The sequence below is a fragment of the Physella acuta genome, unplaced genomic scaffold, assembly GCF_028476545.2.
Source record: "Physella acuta isolate Inbredline_101_S28 unplaced genomic scaffold, ASM2847654v3 ptg000353l, whole genome shotgun sequence".
Lineage (NCBI taxonomy): Eukaryota > Metazoa > Mollusca > Gastropoda > Physidae > Physella > Physella acuta.
The window spans coordinates 238,605-253,045 of NW_026731872.1; the positions used below are offsets into that span (position 1 = coordinate 238,605).

At 43.8% G+C, this 14,441-nt stretch overlaps 1 protein-coding gene across 2 annotated transcripts in view; it reads left to right on the forward strand.

Annotated features, from left to right (window-relative positions):
• Positions 1-14,441, forward strand: part of LOC131941238 (U3 small nucleolar RNA-associated protein 25 homolog) — a 34,785-nt gene that overhangs the window by 18,800 nt on the left and 1,544 nt on the right. For both annotated transcript variants that reach the window (XM_059300353.1, XM_059300354.1), the window contains exons 8-20: positions 8,728-8,866; positions 9,226-9,291; positions 10,009-10,126; positions 10,452-10,536; positions 10,654-10,810; positions 10,979-11,075; positions 11,939-12,024; positions 12,530-12,612; positions 12,835-12,911; positions 13,048-13,125; positions 13,302-13,423; positions 13,600-13,698; positions 14,110-14,238. In XM_059300353.1, the coding sequence (XP_059156336.1) occupies positions 8,728-8,866; positions 9,226-9,291; positions 10,009-10,126; positions 10,452-10,536; positions 10,654-10,810; positions 10,979-11,075; positions 11,939-12,024; positions 12,530-12,612; positions 12,835-12,911; positions 13,048-13,125; positions 13,302-13,423; positions 13,600-13,698; positions 14,110-14,238 (1,336 nt within the window). The remainder of the gene's footprint in view (positions 1-8,727; positions 8,867-9,225; positions 9,292-10,008; positions 10,127-10,451; positions 10,537-10,653; positions 10,811-10,978; positions 11,076-11,938; positions 12,025-12,529; positions 12,613-12,834; positions 12,912-13,047; positions 13,126-13,301; positions 13,424-13,599; positions 13,699-14,109; positions 14,239-14,441) is intronic.

A 14,441-nucleotide genomic window follows, 5' to 3' on the forward strand; every position in this document is an offset into this window, starting at 1 on the left:
GCCAGTGTTGAGCTAAAGCCTAGAGGTAAGTGGACATTTGCTGGCCAGTGTTGAGCTAAAGGTAAGTGGACATTTGCTGGCCAGTGTTGAGCTAAAGTCTGGAGGTAAGTTGACATTTGCTGGCCAGTGTTGAGCTAAAGCCTGGAGGTAAGTGGACATTTGCTGGCCAGTGTTGAGCTAAAGTCTGGAGGTAAGTTGACATTTGCTGGCCAGTGTTGAGCTAAAGCCTGGAGGTAAGTGGACATTTGCTGGCCAGTGTTGAGCTAAAGCCTGAAGTAAGTGGACATTTGCTGGCCAGTGTTGAGCTTAAGGTAAGTTGACATTTGCTGGCCAGTGTTGAGCTAAAGTCTGGAGGTAAGTGGACATTTGCTGGCCAGTGTTGAGCTAAAGGTAAGTGGACATTTGCTGGCCAGTGTTGAGCTAAAGTCTGGAGGTAAGTGGACATTTGCTGGCCAGTGGTGAGCTAAAGCCTGAAGGTAAGTGGACATTTGCTGGCCAGTGTTGAGCTAAAGTCTGAAGGTAAGTGGACATTTGCTGGCCAGTGGTGAGCTAAAGCCTGAAGGTAAGTGGACATTTGCTGGCCAGTGTTGAGCTAAAGGTAAGTGGACATTTGCTGGCCAGTGTTGAGCTAAAGTCTGGAGGTAAGTGGACATTTGCTGGCCAGTGTTGAGCTAAAGCCTGGAGGTAAGTTGATATTTGCTGGCCAGTGTTGAGCTAAAGCCTGGAGGTAAGTGGACATTTGCTGGCCAGTGTTGAGCTAAAGGTAAGTGGACATTTGCTGGCCAGTGTTGAGCTAAAGTCTGGAGGTAAGTTGACATTTGCTGGCCAGTGTTGAGCTAAAGTCTGGAGGTAAGTGGACATTTGCTGGCCAGTGTTGAGCTAAAGCCTGAAGTAAGTGGACATTTGCTGGCCAGTGTTGAGCTTAAGGTAAGTTGAGATTTGCTGGCCAGTGTTGAGCTAAAGTCTGGAGGTAAGTGGACATTTGCTGGCCAGTGTTGAGCTAAAGGTAAGTGGACATTTGCTGGCCAGTGTTGAGCTAAAGTCTGGAGGTAAGTGGACATTTGCTGGCCAGTGGTGAGCTAAAGCCTGAAGGTAAGTGGACATTTGCTGGCCAGTGTTGAGCTAAAGTCTGAAGGTAAGTGGACATTTGCTGGCCAGTGGTGAGCTAAAGCCTGAAGGTAAGTGGACATTTGCTGGCCAGTGTTGAGCTAAAGGTAAGTGGACATTTGCTGGCCAGTGTTGAGCTAAAGTCTGGAGGTAAGTTGACATTTGCTGGCCAGTGTTGAGCTAAAGCCTGGAGGTAAGTGGACATTTGCTGGCCAGTGTTGAGCTAAAGGTAAGTGGACATTTGCTGGCCAGTGTTGAGCTAAAGCCTGGAGGTAAGTGGACATTTGCTGGCCAGTGTTGAGCTAAAGCCTGAAGTAAGTGGACATTTGCTGGCCAGTGTTGAGCTAAAGCCTGGAGGTAAGTGGATATTTGCTGGCCAGTGGTGAGCTAAAGCCTGGAGGTAAGTGGACATTTGCTGGCCAGTGTTGAGCTAAAGCCTGGAGGTAAGTGGACATTTGCTGGCCAGTGTTGAGCTAAAGGTAAGTGGACATTTGCTGGCCAGTGTTGAGCTAAAGTCTGGAGGTAAGTTGACATTTGCTGGCCAGTGTTGAGCTAAAGCCTGAAGTAAGTGGACATTTGCTGGCCAGTGTTGAGCTTAAGGTAAGTTGACATTTGCTGGCCAGTGTTGAGCTAAAGCCTGGAGGTAAGAGGACATTTGCTGGCCAGTGTTGAGCTAAAGTCTGAAGGTAAGTGGACATTTGCTGGCCAGTGTTGAGCTAAAGTCTGGAGGTAAGTGGAAATTTGCTGGCCAGTGTTGAGCTAAAGCCTGGAGGTAAGTGGACATTTGCTGGCCAGTGTTGAGCTAAAGGTAAGTGGACATTTGCTGGCCAGTGTTGAGCTAAAGTCTGGAGGTAAGTTGAAATTTGCTGGCCAGTGTTGAGCTAAAGCCTGGAGGTAAGTGGACATTTGCTGGCCAGTGTTGAGCTAAAGTCTGGAGGTAAGTTGACATTTGCTGGCCAGTGTTGAGCTAAAGCCTGGAGGTAAGTGGACATTTGCTGGCCAGTGTTGAGCTAAAGCCTGAAGTAAGTGGACATTTGCTGGCCAGTGTTGAGCTTAAGGTAAGTTGACATTTGCTGGCCAGTGTTGAGCTAAAGTCTGGAGGTAAGTGGACATTTGCTGGCCAGTGTTGAGCTAAAGGTAAGTGGACATTTGCTGGCCAGTGTTGAGCTAAAGTCTGGAGGTAAGTGGACATTTGCTGGCCAGTGGTGAGCTAAAGCCTGAAGGTAAGTGGACATTTGCTGGCCAGTGTTGAGCTAAAGTCTGAAGGTAAGTGGACATTTGCTGGCCAGTGGTGAGCTAAAGCCTGAAGGTAAGTGGACATTTGCTGGCCAGTGTTGAGCTAAAGGTAAGTGGACATTTGCTGGCCAGTGTTGAGCTAAAGTCTGGAGGTAAGTGGACATTTGCTGGCCAGTGTTGAGCTAAAGTCTGGAGGTAAGTGGAAATTTGCTGGCCAGTGTTGAGCTAAAGCCTGGAGGTAAGTGGACATTTGCTGGCCAGTGTTGAGCTAAAGGTAAGTGGACATTTGCTGGCCAGTGTTGAGCTAAAGTCTGGAGGTAAGTTGACATTTGCTGGCCAGTGTTGAGCTAAAGTCTGGAGGTAAGTGGACATTTGCTGGCCAGTGTTGAGCTAAAGCCTGAAGTAAGTGGACATTTGCTGGCCAGTGTTGAGCTTAAGGTAAGTTGAGATTTGCTGGCCAGTGTTGAGCTAAAGTCTGGAGGTAAGTGGACATTTGCTGGCCAGTGTTGAGCTAAAGGTAAGTGGACATTTGCTGGCCAGTGTTGAGCTAAAGTCTGGAGGTAAGTGGACATTTGCTGGCCAGTGGTGAGCTAAAGCCTGAAGGTAAGTGGACATTTGCTGGCCAGTGTTGAGCTAAAGTCTGAAGGTAAGTGGACATTTGCTGGCCAGTGGTGAGCTAAAGCCTGAAGGTAAGTGGACATTTGCTGGCCAGTGTTGAGCTAAAGGTAAGTGGACATTTGCTGGCCAGTGTTGAGCTAAAGTCTGGAGGTAAGTGGACATTTGCTGGCCAGTGTTGAGCTAAAGTCTGGAGGTAAGTGGAAATTTGCTGGCCAGTGTTGAGCTAAAGCCTGGAGGTAAGTGGACATTTGCTGGCCAGTGTTGAGCTAAAGGTAAGTGGACATTTGCTGGCCAGTGTTGAGCTAAAGTCTGGAGGTAAGTTGACATTTGCTGGCCAGTGTTGAGCTAAAGTCTGGAGGTAAGTTGACATTTGCTGGCCAGTGTTGAGCTAAAGCCTGGAGGTAAGTGGACATTTGCTGGCCAGTGTTGAGCTAAAGGTAAGTGGACATTTGCTGGCCAGTGTTGAGCTAAAGTCTGGAGGTAAGTGGACATTTGCTGGCCAGTGGTGAGCTAAAGCCTGAAGGTAAGTGGACATTTGCTGGCCAGTGTTGAGCTAAAGTCTGAAGGTAAGTGGACATTTGCTGGCCAGTGGTGAGCTAAAGCCTGAAGGTAAGTGGACATTTGCTGGCCAGTGTTGAGCTAAAGGTAAGTGGACATTTGCTGGCCAGTGTTGAGCTAAAGTCTGGAGGTAAGTTGACATTTGCTGGCCAGTGTTGAGCTAAAGCCTGGAGGTAAGTGGACATTTGCTGGCCAGTGTTGAGCTAAAGGTAAGTGGACATTTGCTGGCCAGTGTTGAGCTAAAGCCTGGAGGTAAGTGGACATTTGCTGGCCAGTGTTGAGCTAAAGCCTGAAGTAAGTGGACATTTGCTGGCCAGTGTTGAGCTAAAGCCTGGAGGTAAGTGGATATTTGCTGGCCAGTGGTGAGCTAAAGCCTGGAGGTAAGTGGACATTTGCTGGCCAGTGTTGAGCTAAAGCCTGGAGGTAAGTGGACATTTGCTGGCCAGTGTTGAGCTAAAGGTAAGTGGACATTTGCTGGCCAGTGTTGAGCTAAAGTCTGGAGGTAAGTTGACATTTGCTGGCCAGTGTTGAGCTAAAGCCTGAAGTAAGTGGACATTTGCTGGCCAGTGTTGAGCTTAAGGTAAGTTGACATTTGCTGGCCAGTGTTGAGCTAAAGCCTGGAGGTAAGAGGACATTTGCTGGCCAGTGTTGAGCTAAAGTCTGAAGGTAAGTGGACATTTGCTGGCCAGTGTTGAGCTAAAGTCTGGAGGTAAGTGGAAATTTGCTGGCCAGTGTTGAGCTAAAGCCTGGAGGTAAGTGGACATTTGCTGGCCAGTGTTGAGCTAAAGGTAAGTGGACATTTGCTGGCCAGTGTTGAGCTAAAGTCTGGAGGTAAGTTGAAATTTGCTGGCCAGTGTTGAGCTAAAGCCTGGAGGTAAGTGGACATTTGCTGGCCAGTGTTGAGCTAAAGTCTGGAGGTAAGTTGACATTTGCTGGCCAGTGTTGAGCTAAAGCCTGGAGGTAAGTGGACATTTGCTGGCCAGTGTTGAGCTAAAGCCTGAAGTAAGTGGACATTTGCTGGCCAGTGTTGAGCTTAAGGTAAGTTGACATTTGCTGGCCAGTGTTGAGCTAAAGTCTGGAGGTAAGTGGACATTTGCTGGCCAGTGTTGAGCTAAAGGTAAGTGGACATTTGCTGGCCAGTGTTGAGCTAAAGTCTGGAGGTAAGTGGACATTTGCTGGCCAGTGGTGAGCTAAAGCCTGAAGGTAAGTGGACATTTGCTGGCCAGTGTTGAGCTAAAGTCTGAAGGTAAGTGGACATTTGCTGGCCAGTGGTGAGCTAAAGCCTGAAGGTAAGTGGACATTTGCTGGCCAGTGTTGAGCTAAAGGTAAGTGGACATTTGCTGGCCAGTGTTGAGCTAAAGTCTGGAGGTAAGTGGACATTTGCTGGCCAGTGTTGAGCTAAAGTCTGGAGGTAAGTGGAAATTTGCTGGCCAGTGTTGAGCTAAAGCCTGGAGGTAAGTGGACATTTGCTGGCCAGTGTTGAGCTAAAGGTAAGTGGACATTTGCTGGCCAGTGTTGAGCTAAAGTCTGGAGGTAAGTTGACATTTGCTGGCCAGTGTTGAGCTAAAGTCTGGAGGTAAGTGGACATTTGCTGGCCAGTGTTGAGCTAAAGCCTGAAGTAAGTGGACATTTGCTGGCCAGTGTTGAGCTTAAGGTAAGTTGAGATTTGCTGGCCAGTGTTGAGCTAAAGTCTGGAGGTAAGTGGACATTTGCTGGCCAGTGTTGAGCTAAAGGTAAGTGGACATTTGCTGGCCAGTGTTGAGCTAAAGTCTGGAGGTAAGTGGACATTTGCTGGCCAGTGGTGAGCTAAAGCCTGAAGGTAAGTGGACATTTGCTGGCCAGTGTTGAGCTAAAGTCTGAAGGTAAGTGGACATTTGCTGGCCAGTGGTGAGCTAAAGCCTGAAGGTAAGTGGACATTTGCTGGCCAGTGTTGAGCTAAAGGTAAGTGGACATTTGCTGGCCAGTGTTGAGCTAAAGTCTGGAGGTAAGTGGACATTTGCTGGCCAGTGTTGAGCTAAAGTCTGGAGGTAAGTGGAAATTTGCTGGCCAGTGTTGAGCTAAAGCCTGGAGGTAAGTGGACATTTGCTGGCCAGTGTTGAGCTAAAGGTAAGTGGACATTTGCTGGCCAGTGTTGAGCTAAAGTCTGGAGGTAAGTTGACATTTGCTGGCCAGTGTTGAGCTAAAGTCTGGAGGTAAGTTGACATTTGCTGGCCAGTGTTGAGCTAAAGCCTGGAGGTAAGTGGACATTTGCTGGCCAGTGTTGAGCTAAAGGTAAGTGGACATTTGCTGGCCAGTGTTGAGCTAAAGCCTGGAGGTAAGTGGACATTTGCTGGCCAGTGTTGAGCTAAAGCCTGAAGTAAGTGGACATTTGCTGGCCAGTGTTGAGCTAAAGCCTGGAGGTAAGTGGATATTTGCTGGCCAGTGTTGAGCTAAAGCCTGGAGGTAAGTGGACATTTGCTGGCCAGTGTTGAGCTAAAGGTAAGTGGACATTTGCTGGCCAGTGTTGAGCTAAAGTCTGGAGGTAAGTTGACATTTGCTGGCCAGTGTTGAGCTAAAGCCTGGAGGTAAGTGGACATTTGCTGGCCAGTGTTGAGCTAAAGCCTGAAGTAAGTGGACATTTGCTGGCCAGTGTTGAGCTTAAGGTAAGTTGACATTTGCTGGCCAGTGTTGAGCTAAAGTCTGGAGGTAAGTGGACATTTGCTGGCCAGTGTTGAGCTAAAGGTAAGTGGACATTTGATGGCCAGTGTTGAGCTAAAGTCTGGAGGTAAGTGGACATTTGCTGGCCAGTGGTGAGCTAAAGCCTGAAGGTAAGTGGACATTTGCTGGCCAGTGTTGAGCTAAAGTCTGAAGGTAAGTGGACATTTGCTGGCCAGTGGTGAGCTAAAGCCTGAAGGTAAGTGGACATTTGCTGGCCAGTGTTGAGCTAAAGTCTGAAGGTAAGTGGACATTTGCTGGCCAGTGGTGAGCTAAAGCCTGAAGGTAAGTGGACATTTGCTGGCCAGTGTTGAGCTAAAGGTAAGTGGACATTTGCTGGCCAGTGTTGAGCTAAAGGTAAGTGGACATTTGCTGGCCAGTGTCAAGCTAAAGCCTGGAGGTAAGTGGACATTTGCTGGCCAGTGTCGAGCTAAAGCCTGGAGGTAAGTGGACATTTGCTGGCCAGTGTTGAGCTAAAGTCTGAAGGTAAGTGGACATTTGCTGGCCAGTGTTGAGCTAAAGGTAAGTGGACATTTGCTGGCCAGTGTTGAGCTAAAGGTAAGTGGACATTTGCTGGCCAGTGTTGAGCTAAAGCCTGGAGGTAAGTGGACATTTGCTGGCCAGTGTTGAGCTAAAGCCTGGAGGTAAGTGGACATTTACTGGCCAGTGTTGAGCTAAAGCCTGAAGTAAGTGGACATTTGCTGGCCAGTGTTGAGCTAAAGCCTGGAGGTAAGTGGACATTTGCTGGCCAGTGTTGAGCTAAAGTCTGGAGGTAAGTTGACATTTGCTGGCCAGTGTTGAGCTAAAGCCTGGAGGTAAGTGGACATTTGCTGGCCAGTGTTGAGCTAAAGCCTGGAGGTAAGTGGACATTTGCTGGCCAGTGTTGAGCTAAAGTCTGGAGGTAAGTGGATATTTGCTGGCCAGTGTTGAGCTAAAGTCTGAAGGTAAGTGGACATTTGCTGGCCAGTGTTGAGCTAAAGGTAAGTGGACATTTGCTGGCCAGTGTTGAGCTAAAGGTAAGTGGACATTTGCTGGCCAGTGTTGAGCTAAAGCCTGGAGGTAAGTTGACATTTGCTGGCCAGTGTTGAGCTAAAGTCTGGAGGTAAGTTGACATTTGCTGGCCAGTGTTGAGCTAAAGTCTGGAGGTAAGTTGACATTTGCTGGCCAGTGTTGAGCTTAAGCCTGGAGGTAAGTGGACATTTGCTGGCCAGTGGTGAGCTAAAGGTAAGTGGACATTTGCTGGCCAGTGTTGAGCTAAAGCCTGGAGGTAAGTGGACATTTGCTGGCCAGTGTTGAGCTAAAGCCTGGAGGTAAGTGGATATTTGCTGGCCAGTGTTGAGCTAAAGCCTGGAGGTAAGTGGACATTTGCTGGCCAGTGTTGAGCTAAAGGTAAGTGGATATTTGCTGGCCAGTGTTGAGCTAAAGTCTGAAGGTAAGTGGACATTTGCTGGCCAGTGTTGAGCTAAAGGTAAGTGGACATTTGCTGGCCAGTGTTGAGCTAAAGTCTGGAGGTAAGTGGACATTTGCTGGCCAGTGTTGAGCTAAAGCCTGGAGGTAAGTTGACATTTGCTGGCCAGTGTTGAGCTAAAGTCTGAAGGTAAGTGGACATTTGCTGGCCAGTGTTGAGCTAAAGTCTGAAGGTAAGTGGACATTTGCTGGCCAGTGTTGAGCTAAAGTCTGGAGGTAAGTGGACATTTGCTGGCCAGTGTTGAGCTAAAGGTAAGTGGACATTTGCTGGCCAGTGTTGAGCTAAAGGTAAGTGGACATTTGCTGGCCAATGTTGAGCTAAAGCCTGGAGGTAAGTTGACATTTGCTGGCCAGTGTTGAGCTAAAGCCTGGAGGTAAGTTGACATTTGCTGGCCAGTGTTGAGCTAAAGTCTGGAGGTAAGTTGACATTTGCTGGCCAGTGTTGAGCTAAAGTCTGGAGGTAAGTTGACATTTGCTGGCCAGTGTTGAGCTAAAGTCTGAAGGTAAGTGGACATTTGCTGGCCAGTGTTGAGCTAAAGTCTGAAGGTAAGTGGACATTTGCTGGCCAGTGTTGAGCTAAAGTCTGAAGGTAAGTGGACATTTGCTGGCCAGTGTTGAGCTAAAGTCTGGAGGTAAGTGGACATTTGCTGGCCAGTGTCGAGCTAAAGCCTGGAGGTAAGTGGACATTTGCTGGCCAGTGTTGAGCTAAAGGTAAGTGGATATTTGCTGGCCAGTGTTGAGCTAAAGCCTGGAGGTAAGTGGAAATTTGCTGGCCAGTGTTGAGCTAAAGCCTGGAGGTAAGTGGATATTTGCTGGCCAGTGTTGAGCTAAAGGTAAGTGGACATTTGCTGGCCAGTGGTGAGCTAAAGGTAAGTGGACATTTGCTGGCCAGTGGTGAGCTTAAGTCTGAAGGTAAGTGGACATTTGGTTATCAATGTAAGTTCTTTCCTCACACGTTAAAAGCGTCAGTGTTGAGCACACTGATCCAATTCTATGTAAAGCCTACATGTTGATGGATCAGACTGGCAGTATCTATTGTCTCCCTAGAATCACTGAACCATTTCCAACATCGCCTGTTCTGTGCCATCAATGGCTACCAGGATCTGTTGTACCCTAAAGAAACACACCACAACACTGAGGAGGTCAGGATGGTTTATTGTCTGCATGCCCTCAACCACATTCTCAAGTAAGTAGCCAGATAGGTGTGAAAACTATCATTTTGGGTATTTTAATGGTAATCTAAAAACTGTTTTTTTTATGTTAATTCTAAAAACTTTTGTGTTGTTTTTTTTTAATGGATCTAAAATCTAGGTGTTTTTTTTCTATGTTAATCTAAAAACTGTTTTGAGGTTAATCTAAAACTTTTTATGTTGGATCTAAAACTTTTTGTGTTGTTTTATGTTGGATCTAAAACTTTTTGTGTTGTTTTATGTTGGATCTAAAACTTTGTGTGTTGTTTTATGTTGGATCTAAAACTTTTTGTGTTGTTTTATGTTGGTTCTAAAACTTTTTGTGTTGTTTTATGTTGGATCTAAAACCTTTCAGGACCAGAAGTCGTGTGGTGGCTCACAACACAAAAATAAAGAGCAAGAAAAACAAGGATGATGATGAGTATGTCCTGATGTTCAATACACAAATTTATTTACATCTAATAATGGAACTCTCATTGCTTATACTAACAAGATTTTGAAGATACTGGCAGAAATAGGAAATAATAAGTTTTATTTATCTTGTTTTCTTGTAGTTTTATCACTAGTGGCTCATTTTCTTAGGTTTTTTTAAAAAAGTTACAATATAATTAGTTAAATAATATAATTAGTTAAATAAAATAGTTAAATTTTAAGTTAGTTAAATAAAAGCAATATAATTAGTTAAATAAAATCTAATTAAAATGCCTTTTTAAATTTTTTGTTTTAGTTTTTAGCATTTAAAATACATTTTTATAGAAATATTAGAATTATTGTTTTGTTTGCTTGTTTTTGCGATCAATGTCATTTATATTTATCATTAGTAAACTATTACACGTTTTAATCTCATACAAAATAAAATCTGACCAATTTTGTGTATAATGCTTTTAATCTTACATTTTAAAAAATAAGTGGTTATTTTTAAATGATTTATTATTTTAACGTGCCGTGGTTGAAAACAGCATCGTCTTTTTGCCCAGCTGTAGGGGAATTAAAATCGTTTTGATGCCCTGGGCAGGAAATGGTTTAAGCAAAAATTATCAGCTTTTTTAATTGTGCTCTCAGTGGCCATGAGTCACCATTGTTTCTGTTTCTACTTCTCTCTCAGTGGCCACCATTGTTTCTATGTTTCTACTTCCAGTGTAGAGTACAGGGACCAGGGCCTGACCCGCCCCAAAGTTCTCATCCTGCTGCCCTACAGAGACCGCGCCCTCAAGGTGTTCAACATGATCATCAGTTTGTTGTCCTCATCAGAGAAGGTAAAGATTGGCAGTTTACTTGTGACAGCTGTCTCAAGTCATAAATGTATTTATGTATTTAGTTCCCCACCATATCAACTGTCAGTCAAAGATTAATTTAGCCTGTGCCCCACCATATCAAAGATTAATTTTGCCTGTGCCCCACCATATCAAAGATTAATTTAGCCCGTGCCCCACCATATCAAAGATTAATTTTGCCCGTGCCCCACCATATCAAAGATTAATTTTGCCCGTGCCCCACCATATCAAAGATTAATTTTGCCCGTGCCCCACCATATCAAAGATTAATTTTGCCCGTGCTCCACCATATCCCTCCATGTTTCAGGTGGGTGTGAGCAGCAGGAAGAGATTTGAGAGTGAGTACTCAGAGCTGGACAAGTCCAACCTGGCAGAGAAAACATACAAGCCAGGTAAACTCAGGAGTTGTTGGTTTTTTTTAAAGTATTATGTATAAAAAAAAATTTTATCGACTGACGTGAACACAAACAGCTTATAGGCTACAGAGTGTACTTAATGTTTCTCCACAGATGACTTTAAGAAAACATTTGAAGGCAACATTGATGACAACTTCCGTGTTGGTCTAAGCATAGCTAAAAAAAGTGTGCGTCTCTACAGCCCATTCTATGAGTCTGACATCATCTTGGCCTCACCACTTGGCCTCCGCACAGTCATTGGCCTGGAAGGGTGAGTTTTCATTGGCCTCAGGTCAGCTGTCATTTGGCCTCAGGTCAGCTGTCATTTGGCCTCAGGTCAGCTGTCATTAAGGGGAGTTAGCCTCCCAGGTCCAGAACAAGCAGGCAAAAAGATTTTCTAGCGTAAAATGAATGAGTTCTCATTTGTTTATGTTTGTAGTGACCGTGATCGAGATTACGACTTCCTTTCATCAATTGAAGTTTTAATCATTGACCAGGCAGACATCTTTCTCATGCAGAACTGGGATCATTTCACGGTGAGTCAGGTTGTATGTTGCTGGTGTTACTAAAGTCTTACCTCATCAGTTTTCTACCACCTATCCCAGACTTTACAAATGTTTTTATCTAACATCCCTTAACCCTTTACAATTTTACCTATGAAGTATTTTTTAACAACAGCACCTTTTTTTTTTTTTAAAATATCCACATACACTAAAAAAAAGTTAAACAAAAAGCATTATACAAGAAAATGGTCTCAGTTTATTATGTATAAGGTTAAATAACATAAATAACATTACTCCCAGAAAAAAAATAAACAAAATAAGCAACTTCTAATATAATTGCAATAAATGATTTTCAATGCAAAAAAATATGTGATCACTGGTGCTACTTTCTATTTCTAAATATCTTTCTAAATATCACAGTATTAGTTCCTTTATGGATAAAGCCTAATCAAAAGTAGATTTTGTATTAGCAGATTTGTATTTTATTTTGTATTATTTCAAAAATTCAATTGCCCATAATAAATAATAAAGTTCTTAAGTTAAAAACTTAGTAGAAACTTAACTGCTAGTGATGGCACCAGAAGAAAATGATGTCAACAAAACTAGTTATTCCATGCCTGTGCCAGCATCTTCTGTCTTGTTACCAGCGAGAGTTCAGTCATTAAACGTACATAAATGGCATGCATCAGACTTATCACACAAGAAAATTCTTGGGCAATTGTGGCCGTATCAGACAGTAAAGGGTTAATATGGCTTATCTCACTTCACAAAAATTTTACAAGTAAAAAATAACTCAACCTCCCTAAAATAAACATTACTTAAACAAAATAATAATAGTTACACTAACCCCACTGCTGCTTGTGTTTCTGTAAGATAATTTGTGCCTCCCCCCACAGCATGTGATGAATCACCTCCACCTACAGCCCAAAGAGTCCCATGGAGTGGACTTCTCTCGTGTCAGAATGTGGGCCATCAATGGCTGGTAGGTGACAAACTTTACTTCTGGTTCAGTCTAGTTAGATGTCAGGTGGGCCATCAATGGCTGGTAGGTGACAAACTTTACTTCTGGTTTAGTCTAGTTAGATGTCAGGTGGGCCATCAATGGCTGGTAGGTGACAAACTTTACTTCTGGTTCAGTCTAGTTAGATGTCAGGTGGGCCATCAATGGCTGGTAGGTGACAAACTTTACTTCTGGTTTAGTCTAGTTAGATGTCAGGTGGGCCATCAATGGCTGGTAGGTGACAAACTTTACTTCTGGTTCAGTCTAGTTAGATGTCAGGTGGGCCATCAATGGCTGGTAGGTGACAAACTTTACTTCTGGTTCAGTCTAGTTAGATGTCAGGGGACAGACATGGTAGATGTCAGGGGGACAGTCAAGTTAGATGTCAGGCCTAGGACTCACATCTCCACCTTTTTGTGGTGCTACATCTGATTTAATTCCCCTACAACCACCAAGTGTAACTAACTAATGCTGTAACTTTCCTCAGGAGTAAACATTTCCGTCAGACTTTGATGTTTAGCAGTGTGATACTGCCTGAGCTGTTGATGATTTTTAACAAACACTGTCACAGTATCCTTTGTGTGTGGGTAAATGGAGTGTCAGTTTTGGGAACATAAAGTATCAGTGTGTGGGAGAATGTTTTACCAGCATAAGCTAAAACTAGCAATTATAACTTGCCTAGCTGCTGAATGTGTATTTAGTTGACCACAGGATGGAAATAATAGTTTAAATAAAAATACTCAAGTGTTGTGTTGACCATCAGGCCAGTTTTTCTTCCTTGACTTTCTGAAGATTTCACAGGCAAACTTTTGGTACAGAGAGATATTAAGACTGGAACAATCAGGTCATGTGTGTCAGACACACCACAGGTATACACACAATTTTCTCCACTTGTACATTTTTTGTGTCAAACTTCTGTTCCAACCAACTTTTCTTCTAACAAGCTTTCTTCTAAATGTGTGTGAAAACAAATGAGAAAAAATGTTTTCTATTTAAAATGCCCAGATATTTCATCGTGTACCTTGTGATGCTCCAGATGGCCTGACCCAAAGAAAAGCCAAGTTTGAATACTTCAAGAAAAAAGTCAGTGCTCCTTCATTACATATCATATAACAATTAAGTTACACATGTCATGCAACAGTTAAGCTTTGAAAAGCTCATGTAGAATTTGCACTATGATAATCAGGTGTAATCTAATTTTAAAAAGCGTGTCAGTTTAGACTGCTGTGACATGCCGGCCTTGTGATTCTCTCCCCCAGATTGTGCCCTACCACACATCAGCAGGGATGAAGCAGACATTGATCTACTGCAACTACTACAGCTTTGTCATGCTGCGCAACTACTTCAGGGAGACAGAGGCAGACTTTTTGTTCATCAATGAGTAAGTCAATATCTGGTGTGTGCAAGTATCCCACCAGTTACATTGGTTTCTCATCAGATAGAGCTAATTGTTATTCATCTGAATATTTCACACAGTACTTAACCAAAAATTCACAAATTTATATGGCATTTTAAAAAAAGATAAACCATGTCATGTATCATTTGATTCTGTTTTAGATATGACACAGAGAAACACATGAGGAATGCCAGAATTCACTTCAGAAAACGCCATCCACACTTCATGCTTTACACAGAGAGGCTACATTTTCACTATAGGTAGGTTCTTGTCTGCTGTGTTCTCAATAGGTATGGTAACTTCATGTGGAATTGTTGTAGATTTACTGTCTGGCTTGTGCTCAATAGGTATGGTAATTTAATGTGGAATTGTTATAGTTTTATTATCTGGCTTGCACTCAATAGGGTAGTTTATTGGTGGAATTGTAGTTTTTAAAATGATAGAAAAATGCACCTATTAAAAGTTAAAGTATTTGTGTGTCCATGAGATCTTATTAAAATGCCTTTGATAAACTAGGCTTTGATTATCAATATCATGTTCCAATACCCCCAGTATAAGTCTGAATTCTATAATTTATGCAGAATTTTTTTTAATAGCTATGTGTGCAAAACTAAAAAATTGAGCTTGGCCTAAGAGCTAGAATGTATTTTTTCTTTCTGTCAATTGGACAGGTTTAGACTGCGAGGTATCCACCATATCCTGTGGTTTGATCTACCCCAATACCCCCAGTTTTACCCTGAGCTGCTAAATCTGATGGAGACAGACAGACAATCTTGTACAACCACAGCCTTGTTTACTAGGTAATTTCTTTCATTCCTAGGTAGAACCAGTCTACAGTCCTAACCTAATGGGCCAATTAGGTCTGCAGTCCTGCCACGTGGGCCAGTTAGATCAGCAATATGGCCTCATTGGCCAGTTCAGGCCCACAGTCCGGCCTCGTGGCCCAGTTGGGTCCACGGTCCGGCCTCGTGGGCCAGTTGGGTCCACGTTCCGGCCTCGTGGG